The sequence below is a fragment of the Eucyclogobius newberryi genome, unplaced genomic scaffold, assembly GCF_026437365.1.
Source record: "Eucyclogobius newberryi isolate DKJ021-1_F unplaced genomic scaffold, fEucNew1.0.hap1 SCAF_12, whole genome shotgun sequence".
Lineage (NCBI taxonomy): Eukaryota > Metazoa > Chordata > Actinopteri > Gobiiformes > Gobiidae > Eucyclogobius > Eucyclogobius newberryi.
In genome coordinates this window covers 17,789,321-17,800,851 of record NW_027315746.1, presented here as the reverse complement: position 1 = coordinate 17,800,851, position 11,531 = coordinate 17,789,321, and the positions used below count along the sequence as shown (strand labels likewise).

Below are 11,531 nucleotides of genomic sequence, written 5' to 3'. Positions count from 1 at the left end.
TCAATGTGTTTTTTATTTTTTATTATCTCACAGTATTGCCATGTATCCAGGGGGAGGCGGGGGGGTGAAGTCTGGTGGAGCCTCGTCTTCTTCTGTCTGATCCAGGTCTGGAGCAGACGGGACAGTTTGACTATTTGCTTTGACTGTAATAATAATTACCGGTAGAGTTAATGTAATTATGTTTTCATGACATAGTGAGTTATGGGATGATACCTGCACTGGTGGTAGATTGTTGTGGTGGATTCTCTGCTCTTTGTACTGCAGCCTTGTAGTTCTCATAGAGGACTGTCCCATACTAGACACATTAAACATTATACAAGAGTTCGTTTCATATGGACTTACTGTTGCAACATTATTGCTTTAGGTTTGATGGTTATTTTCAGACCTTGGCTATCCTGATTGAGTTGACCCAAAGCAGCATTGAGTCTTCATCTTCACAACATAGAAACTTGACATAATGAGACGCTTTCTGGATGCAAGGATGCTAAAAGATGAGAACTCAAGTGAAAAACCAAGCTAGTAACTTCCAAATAGTGATATATCGATTCTGAGAGGTATTAAAAAGTATAGATACTCATACAAAAATATCCTATATTTCATTTAGTTTGATTATGTCTGATTTTTACTTGTTCCACAACTGATTGTTATTGATATCTACCATTTTAACTTTAAGCTACTGTTCGTTTTTCTTTTATTGGCAAGTTTGTAGTTTGCAGAGTGTCCAGCAGGGGGCGCTTTTTGTAGCTAATGTTGACTTGATGTTGACTTGATGTAGTTGGATCAGACAAAAAGCTGCCATAACTTGAAATATTGCCTCTTAAAAACAAGGTAATAGAGGAATATAGTAATAATCTAGGAGCTTGTAGGTTAAAGTTATTACTTTGCTCTGACATGACTTTAACCTGAACTTTTCATTGCATAAATATGAGGCACACCCCCTGGTGACCCCTGACCCCAGCTGTCCACCTTGTTCCAGTCGGTGTCAAACTGTTGGGACGATGATAAACTGCCACCAGCGTCTGCAACACCATCAAACCCAGCCTTTCCGCCGCACATCTGGACATTTCCATGCAGTCGCCCCTTTCAACCTGCCTTCAAAACCTGTGTGAGCGCTCACCTTCAGTACAAAGCAGTGGTCTGTGGGGGCTCTGTATCTGAGTTTGTATTCGTCTGTCGTGTAGACGTTCACTTGTTCAAAACGGACAAAGCAGGCCAAGTCACTGGAAGACTGGGAGAACGAAAAAGCACCAAATTAGTGGGATTAATTGAGATGGAGTTAATGTAGTAAATGTGCAGATTTGATGACGAATGGAACATATTTATATATACAGCTCAATGGAAAACCACAGAATCACATGTTTGGAAATAATTCTGTCACAGTATTTTATAACACCCTGTCAAAATGCGCACTGGTCACGAGGAAATACTAGGTGCTTGAGAAACTGTGGTCGCCAAGTAGCACACCATTATCATGTGTTTTGGGAATGTCCGACTGTTCAGAATCATTGGACTGAGATGAATAAAGATCTATCGGTTGTCTACGGCATTGGCATCCCACTTTGACTTCAGAACGATGTATCTGGGCTTAAAACTCCTGCCATGGTCACAATAAATGGATACCTTTGGAGCATACTGGCGGCAGGGAATAAAACTGAGTCTACAATCACGGACTGGACACAAATTATAATAAAAAATCTGAAAATAGAGAAAAGAACCTGTACAGTTAAGGTGGAACTGGACCAATTGGGACAAATATGACAGATTTAGGACAATTTAGGACAAGGTTTCATAATGAGACACTGAAGAGGCTACTCTGATGAGAGACGAATCTTCACTATTAAAGACAGAATGGATTAATTTAGCTAACTGATACATACAAAATCCAATTTGCTCTCTGTCAAATGTCTTCAGTAAGAGTGACATTTGGAATTATTCATGTGTTTTTGATACTATTTCCACTTCCAAATATAAAAGGCCTTGACTTCAAACTGTGTGGACGATTGTGCATTTGAAGCAGGCAGTTATAGGCCGCTTAATGGACTGTAACCCCTTAAATGCATCTCTGTGGTATAAAAATCCTGTTTTCTTCCCTGCATCCTTCAGTTTTTCCACATTAAGAAGAAACAGCGCGGCCACTCCAAAGCACTTTTTCCATCTAAAGCATCTCCAAACTGTAAGCATCCCGTGCTGTTTGTATTTGTCTAAAACAGTAGCATGTGCTCGGATAGTTCCCATTGCCTTCTCCTGTTTACCATTCACACATCTGCTTCGCATACTTCCCCTTGTGTCCTGTATCTCCCCCTCGCTTTCAATGACTTCACTGTTGGCATTGGGGAGATCTCCTAAACCCTGAGTACGTAGGACAAAAGGCATATTCAGTCCATTTTACAACATGTCAGCTTTCTGTTGGCCATCAGTAAATAACGTCATAATAAACTAAATATTGAAACAACGGGTAATTTGTTTATAAATGAAGATATTTGGGCAAAATGAAATACAGTACTGTGAGGCTTCAGTACAACAAGCAATTACTTTTTAGTCTATAAGTAAGTTCAAGTTATTTGCTTAATGTGTGTGATCATTTTGCCAATACAAAACAATAGAAATACTAATTCTACAATGTTCAAAGTGCATGTGACAGGTTAGAATGAATGTTAGACTACACATCTCACTAAAACATGTTGAACATGATTTTATTTAAGATTTTTTTGCCTGACGAAGGCGAAGGCCTAGTTGCCGAAACGTTGCCTCTTTACTAATACATTTTTATTTGCAAGTAAGACAGTGTGCGGGATTTCTTTCCCTATTTAAGATTTTACCAAATATTTGTACCTAATTTTCCCCACTTTAACAGTTTAATGGATGTTTATAATGTCTATAATGTTACACAGCAGATGTGAGGTGGAGGTATTTCTGTCTAAAGCTGTTGCCTAACAACCATAATGTAAATAAACAAGGGCCAAACTCCACATAAATTAAATACCGGTTGCTATGATTTGACAAATAATAATACCTGATAACACCAAATTGTTTCTGGACAGCTGAATTATATTTTAGAACTCAGCACCACTTCCTGTCATTTTCAACTTTATTAAAAGAAAAAAACTCAAACTGCAAACTGCAACTTGACTGATGTAAAACTTTTAAATATCACCAAACATGAGATTAATTGGCACTTAAGGCAGATTTCATCATTATGTTAAATACTGATACAATGACTACCTTGGTCTTTCCTTTGGGCACATAGTAGAGCCCAGAGGCCCTGAGCACAAAGTACCGCGGCTTCCACACTTTCCTCCCGTCATCCTTTAAGGACAACCAGCCTTCAAGGTCAGGAACTACAGCTGTTGAACCCTCAAAGTTCTCCTTTAGAAACATCACAACAAACTGTTAGATACTGTCAGATGGACATTTGAGAATCATTACCGACCTTGAGTAAGAGTTGTTGTTCTTGCTTGGATACAGCTTTCAAACATGACCTCTTCCACATGTAAAAGAACTAAAAGAAACATGAAAAAAACTGTTAAATATTGACGAAACCCAAAGTGAATTTTGCAACACTAACTTGGGGCTGTGTGAACATGACATATTTCTGTTGTCTTTTCATAAAATAGAGTGTGTTGTCAGTGCCATCGGTCCATGATGAGAGTGAGTCCACTAAAAACTCATGGTCCTCAAAGATCCTCTCTGAAAGCACAAGATTTTAAACAGGTGTGTGACAGTGGTATTTTGAAAAGTATATGTCTGTTAAGGAGTTGTCATCTCATGGCAGGATAACCAAGGCTGACAGGTCCTCTGCTCTATTTAGAGTCTATTTTGTTGCTCACTTCTTGAGGTTTGATCGGTCACCCGCCCCTCCCCCTGCACAGCTGCATGCTCCCTCTTCCACAGCTGGACAATGCCCTGCATCTGTTCCTCTTCGCTTATCTGCCCCGGACCATCAGCTCCCCACTTCGCCTGGACTCACCCATCCCCCCAGCACACAGTCCCCCTGCCAACCACTGACTGTCACAGCAGCACAGGTGAGGAGTGAGCTGAAGAGGATTAAAGTGAGGAAGGCAGCAGGACCTGACTGCATCAGCCCCAGGCTCCTTAAGTCCTGCGCAGATGAACTGTGTGGAGTTATGGAGCATGTCTTCAACATGAGCCTGAAGTTGAGGGTGGTACCACAGGTCTGGAAGACCTCCTGTCTGGTACCTGTGCCTAAGACACCGCGCCCCAAAGACCTCAACAGCTTCAGGCCAGTGGCTCTCACGTCCCATCTGATGAAGACACTGGAGTGGCTAGTCCTGGACCACCTCCGCTCCACCGTGAGCTCAGCCATGGACCCGCTGCAGTTTGCATATCGGTCTGGCATCGGAGTGGAGGACGCCGTCATCTCCCTGCTGCACCGCGCTCTCTCTCACCTGGAGAAGCCTGGCAGCTCTGTGAGGATTCTGTTCTTCGATCTTTCCAGCGCCTTCAACACCATCAGCCGCTGCTCCATGACCTGGCAGAGTGGATCCTGGACTACCTCACAGACCGACCCCAGTTTGTGAGAGCCCGGAACTGTGTGTCTGACACTCGGACCTGCAGTGTGGGGGCGCCCCAGGGCACTGTCCTCGCGCCCTTTCTCTTCACCCTCTACACTGCAGACTTCAGACACGACATGGACAGCTGTGTCCTGCAGAAGTTCTCTGATGACTCTGCCATCATCGGACTCATCACGGACGACGATGACGCGGAGTACAGAGGACCGGTGTCTGGTGTCAGCGGAACCACCTCCTCATCAACGCGGGGAAGACCAAGGAGATGGTGGTGGATTTCCGCAGATGCCACCCCACTGCCCCCTCACCAGTGAACATCCAGGGACGGGACATTGAGAGAGTGGACTCATACAAGTACCTGGGTGTTCATCTGAACCACAAACTGGACTGGACTCATAACACAGACGCACTGTACAGGAAGAGCCAGAGTCGGCTCTACCTCCTGAGGAGACTCAGGTCTTTTGGAGTGACAGGGCCACTCCTGAAGACCTTCTACGACTCTGTGGTGGCATCAGCTCCTGTATGGTGTGGCCTGCTGGAGCAGCAGCATCGCAGAGAGGGAGAGGAAGAGGCTGGACAGAGTCATCAAGGAGTCCAGCTCCGTCCTGGGCTGTGCTCTGGACTCGGTGCAGGAGGTGGGGGTCAGGAGGGTCCTGGCTAGATTCACATCTATGCTGGACCATGAGTGTCACCCCCTGCAGGACACTCTCTCCGCTCTGGAGAGCAGCTTCAGTGAGAGACTGATCCACCCTCGATGTGTGAAGGAAAGGTTCCGTAGGTCTTTCCTTCCTGCTGCTGTCAGACTTTATAACAAAAACTGTTAGTACTGAACACTCGCAATACTGACCTAACCATGTGCAATTCTGTCATATGTGCAATTGCTGTTGGAATTCATGTGCAATTCATGTGCAATTACTGTGAAATTCATGTGCAATCTATGTGCTGTCGTGACACATATTCATGTGCAATTACTGTCGTGATCACATGCAATGGTATTTATGTATTTATTTATTTATTTGTCTATGGGAGTTTTTATTTATTTATAGGAGATCTTCTACTGAAAGTGTTTTTCAGACTTCCTATAAGTGATCTGTTCTTCTGTATCTACCTCTGTATCTACCTGCGTTGCACCAATGAAATTTCCCCATGTGGGACAATAAAGGAATATCTTATCTTATCTTATCTTTATCTGTTTTGCGTCTGAACTTTTGACTGCTTTTTTAAATTTGCCAAGACAAGCCTTTATATTGCAAGAATAGTCACTTTTGCTGTTCTCTATTTTATCCACTTTTTGATCCCCTTTGGGTTATTTCTTGGTTTGAACTACTGAAACAACAATGTAGTCCAATTTTTAAGCTGGTTTAGCCCTAATTTAAACCTGGAATTGTGCTGTTTTAGATCTGACGGTGCTTTGAAAGACACACTTTTCTTTGGTGTTACTGCACTGATGATGTGCAATGTTGATTACCACTGGGCAAGGAGATGTTCAGTGTTAGAAAACACTTACTCTGGCCACAAGAGGTCAGTAAATGGAACAAATACATGTTCTTGTCTTGTGAGATAGTTTAGTACTTTGTGGTTTAATGAGTATATACATCTGATCATCACATTGTGGTTTGGGCTACTTTACATGATGAAAAGAGGAGTTTTGTTACGGGATCTCTAAACTCTAAATATTACACCTGTAGCCAGAACATAAAAAGAGGTTTTTATCTCACTGATTAACCTCTAAGTCAGTGATTTAGAGGTTAAATCGCCCCATCGATCCACAAGGCCCCATAATCATAATCATACTCTGTTCAAAATAATGTCATAATTTTCCTCTTAGATTTACAGAAAAAACACAAATAATGGCAACTTGATACTGATTTAAAGTAGTAAATCTACACACACAAATGAAATGTTGATTCAAATGTACATTTTGTTGGCCACACAACAAGCACAAAAAAGACCCACTGTTTTATATAAACGACAAAGTTAATTATGTTCTTCGTATGGTTTTCTTATGTGTATTTTGAGCTGACCAATGTGTATTTCCTGATTGATCTCACACAGGCTCCATTCGACGGCGCCGTCACAGTAGGTTTTCTCAAACAGTTTGTCCAGGACGTCCCTCACAGTCTGAGCTCTGTCCAACATCAGGGTCTTGGAGCTGCCATCTGCCATCCACACTTTTACGATCATCTCAGGGACACAAAACATTTCAAATACACAGAAACATTTATTTATTCATCTGTATATTTTGGAGTGTTTACTGTTTGCAGCATTGTGGGTTTTGATGCTGGAGGGCCGTTTCGAGCCTCCACAGAGTCAAATGTGTTCGTGTGAAGAGTCGCAGGTGACGCAGATGTCACAGATGTCTCAGATGTCACAGATGTCACAGATGTCTCAGATGACGGAGGAGGTGCCTCACATGGAGCGATCCGAATGTCTCCCGAGTCGGTCTCCTCAAAGTTTTCCAGGTTTTTCAGAGACTCTGCAAACATGAGACAAGATTAGGGATTAGGGGCCTGTAGTGGAGGTTGCTATTCACACACAAATTTGTACATTTTTAACAAGTTTACTCAATGCTTCTCTAATGTTCTGATAAAGTACAGATTGAGCTATGACCCTGCTACAAATAACCCAACCTTTACTTTCTTTCCCTGGGTCGCCATTACAAATCATCTGTTTTTTATGCGGTAATGGAATGAGCAAAGGCTTAAAACCGCAGCATTCCTCACAGCGTTCCCGTTTTGCCCAGGCTTAGGGAAGGCAGGAAGAACACGTCACTTTGTAATCCGCCTATGGATGGACCACATTAGAGCTGCACGATTTATCGCAGTCAAATCTAAATAAAATAACCCTTTACATAACATTATTTCCTGAGCAAACTTACTAAATACCTTAGTAAATAGTTTATAAAAATGTGCAAACACTGTTGTTTAGACCTTTACAAATATGTTCTTTCTCGTTATACAGTCTGATAAGTCTCCAGGATGTGGTCAAATGTGAACACTGAAAAGAATCCTACTGTTGAAACCGAAATCTACAGTCATTGTGATCATATTACTTGAATAATCACACCCAGATATTTTCCAAAATGTGTGCAGCTCTACAACAGAAAAGAATCTACGTCAAAACAAACCAAGCCTGAGTTTCCAGTTTGGGATGACCTCTTGGAACCAAAACAATCATTCACTCCCCAAACTCCGAAACTCAGGAATGTGTTTATGGGAATGAAACCGTCGGTGTTAAATCTCACCTTTGATATCTGAGGGTCCGGGGGAGTTAGTGTCAGGATCAGTGACCGCGCCCTCCGACTGGGCCAGGCTCTACAGACAAGCATCGTACAGTAACACGTGGGTCATGAGCAGACGGTTCAATTTCACAAGTTATTACCGTATTTTCCGGACTATAAGTCGCACCTTTTTGCATAGTTTTGGCCGGGGTGCAACTTATACATATATTTATACTTATATACTTGTACTTATACTCCGGAGCGACTTATATGTCATATTATTTGTTATTTTCACACTTGCAACTGCATTTCATACTCTATTATGCATTTTTTTGGCTGGTGCGACTTATACTTAACACGGTATTAAGCCGGTTTAGATCAATACTGCAGTTTACAATGAATACATGTAAAATAATAATCCACATATGATGTAGTTCGATAATAAAAAATATGCATTTAATTACTTTGTGTAAGAATTGTGCTAAGAATTGTACAAATAAACTTGCCTGACTAAATACCAGACATTTGGATTATAGAATACATTGTTGCTTATAAAATTCCCTCAAACATCCTATGACAATATTGTGATATCGCGACACAAGCATGCTAATAATCAGACTCCATAATCGACGCCTCTTTAGCAAACGCTCTTTTCACAATGGCTCCGTAATAGAGAACATCTTGAGCTTTGTACCGGCTCCCATTATGTGACAGTAAATCACGTGTCAGGTAATTCACACAACACTTTATCAGAACTGTGATGAAGTGACTGCAGAACAAAAACACAGCGGCCCGGATGTTGGTTGTTAAAGATGTCGACCAAATACGGTCTTGGTCACTTCCTGGAATGGGACTTCTCAGACATAAAGCAGTCTGTATGAGCAGACCATTTGTCAACATAATTGTAATCAGAACATTTCCATTTGCTTTCAGTACGTTTCTGTTCTGTATTTGTCATTGGGGAAATAAATAAATGTTCTTCGCATTCTCGAATACATATTTGATTTAATGCTACTTTGTGAATGTGGACTGTGCTGCGCCAACAATCTGCCTCAAATATGTGGCTCCCAATTCAATGTGTCCAGGCTTTGAGTAGAAGGATGAATAGGCCCAATCAGCGCAATAAGCGACTAAATACCACCATTAAATATTATAAATAGTCCAGGATCGGCATTTAAATGTGTTTCTCTCCTGATATACCCTGTGAAGCTTGAGCCAAAGTGACAGACATGGACCGTTGTAAAGTTGTGTTGGTGATTGGTCCCATTCCCTCTGCTTTACTGCCGAGATCTGAGAGAAACTGTCCCTGCGGCCGGCCCCGTATCACTTGTAATGTTTGCTTTGGCGTGTGCGCAGATGATGAGCAGCTTATGTGTGAGAACGGGCCGCTCTCAATGACGTGATGTCCACTTTTTAAACATACGTCGCCGTGTGCGATTAGCCTGCGCTATGTGGCTGGTCAGACTGTGTGACCTGTTCAGAGCAGAGAACGCATGAGGCCGGACTGTTGTGAAAGTGCTGGTTACTGAAGACTTTAATCAATAAACAGCAAGTAATGACAAATATTCACCATGCTGCAATTCATTAGATATCTGGTGTAACTATACTTTTTGGAGGAGATTATTCAGCATGTTCTTGCACTTGTTGAGAATAACTTTAGCCGTGTAATTGTAATAGCTACATTTAAGTTACTGTAGGGATGGGCAATGTATCGGTTCCAGTATCAATTTAGTACACATTTCTTTTCCCTTTTTCGGTTCCTGTGTCAATTTAGTTGTAATTTCTTTTCTTTTTTTATTTATAGATATTGTATCGACCAATATGAAACAAATCTGTGTGTCTGTGTGTGCCCAGTTTGTCTACAGTGGGTCAGATTTGCCTTTTTGAACTAGTGAGAAGTAAAAATGTAACTAATAGACAGAAAATATTGCCGTATGTTAACACAATCATGCCACTAATCATTTTATATCCCAAATGAATACATTTTGTTTTTATTTTTATTAGTGAATAGTTAATTTGTGATGTGGTGGGCTGTGCTATGAATCAAATATTGGTTACCGGCCAATGCAGCAAGCTAAATATCAATATCGACTCCAAAAATCCATATGGGACAAGCACAAGTCGCCCCAGTGCAGACCGACTCTGCCGTCCTTTCAAACACACGACACTGCTCTGATTGGCTGCTTTCAAGTTTTGCATTAAATATTGTTCTTAAATGCAACTAAAATGACATTCAAACTTGAACAAATATCAAGTAATTTAAGTATTTTTCTTGCATTTAGTACTTTTAAGAGTACAAATTTGGCAATGATACTCGAACTTGTAATCAAGAACATTTTTAGCAATTTAACGGGCCGTACTTTAACTTGAGTACACATTTTTAATGAATAAATAACTCAACTTTAGCATTTGACTGGTATGTTGCGGCTAGGAAAGGTACATTTAGTGAAATACAATATATATCTTGTTAATTTTGAGAATAGATTTCAAATAACATCTCCTTACTCTGACTGTTTTGAGTGAACACGCTAATCTACAAACATACAAGACAAGTACCATATTTTCCGGACTATAAGTTTTCATGGTTTTGGCCGGGGTGCGACTTATACTTATATTTATACCTATATACTTATACTCTGGAGCAACTTATATGTGATATTATTTGTTATTTTCACACTTGCAACCGCATTTCATACTCCAGTGCAACTTATATATGTTTTTTTCTTCTCTATTATGCATTTTTTGGCTGGTGCGACTTATACTCTGGTGCGACTTATAGTCCGGAAAATACGGTAACTTCCAAAATACCAATATATAGCCTCCTTGTATTTGATAAGATAAGAGAAGAAAGTAGAAAACACACTCCTCCACACGTCTATGAGCTGTTTGAGCATGTGCACTAAAACCTGCTGCTCTTTTTTGTGATTATCCACCGTCTTCACATGAATCCACACACGATTATCACAAATGTGTCACAATATTACGGCCTCACCTGACTCATTCCCTCTATCTCTTCGAGCAGGTGACTGAACATCGTGTCTATGTCATCCATCTGAAATACACACAGAATAAGGTCAGATGCTTGTCATTTGAAATAAACAAATTGAGATAATGATGACAGGCGGGTTTTTAAATGATTAAAATAGCTCTGTGAACACGCTGCATAGCACAACCGTGGCCATGTGGTGAAGTACATAAATACAAGGTTTCACAAACGGTACAAGCTTGTGAGAGTTTTCACAACCCTTGTAGCGTTTCTAAAAGATCACAGAAGCTATTTTGAGCAATGAACAATGAACAATGAAGTACTCACTTGTGTTACTTAAGTAAAAGAAGAGCTACAGATGCAAAAACAGTACTCAAATCCAAACTAAAAACTGTTTTGTTTAGCCGCGCCTATGACTGACATAATTTTACCTGGTTTTTAATATTTTAGAATACTACATTATTTTTATTCTTTACTTTACTCTAATGTACACTGTTTTACATTTTTATAAACTGCATTGTGTTTTTACTTTATTACTTGTTTTAAATTGTGTTTTAAACTCTGTAAAGCACTTTAAATTGCAGTTTGTATGAATTGTGCTTTATAAATAAATTTGATTTGATTTGTCTCCAGCCCACCCGCCACGGGTGGCAGGTGGGCTGGAGACATTGAACCCCCCGCCAGTCCCCGGAGGGGAAAGGCGAGTTGGGTACCCGCGAGTGGCGCGGCGTTGGGGCGACCCGGGCCTGATACTCAAGTTAAAGAAGATTATTGATGCGGTAAAAAATAGTTTTTATTT

General features: G+C 40.9%; 1 protein-coding gene across 1 annotated transcript; it reads right to left on the bottom strand.

Annotated features, from left to right (window-relative positions):
• Positions 1-22: 22 nt before the first annotated feature.
• Positions 23-10,798, bottom strand: LOC140356269 (amyloid beta A4 precursor protein-binding family B member 1-interacting protein-like). Its single transcript, XM_072441103.1, has 11 exons — positions 10,739-10,798; positions 7,771-7,840; positions 6,782-7,002; positions 6,551-6,710; positions 3,566-3,687; positions 3,431-3,499; positions 3,223-3,366; positions 1,118-1,228; positions 386-484; positions 214-295; positions 23-143 (listed from the first exon to the last, which is right to left on the bottom strand). Exons 1-11 carry the CDS (start codon positions 10,796-10,798, stop codon positions 28-30), a joined length of 1,254 nt encoding a protein of 417 aa, XP_072297204.1. The 3' UTR covers positions 23-27.
• Between the last annotated feature and the right edge of the window lie 733 nt (positions 10,799-11,531).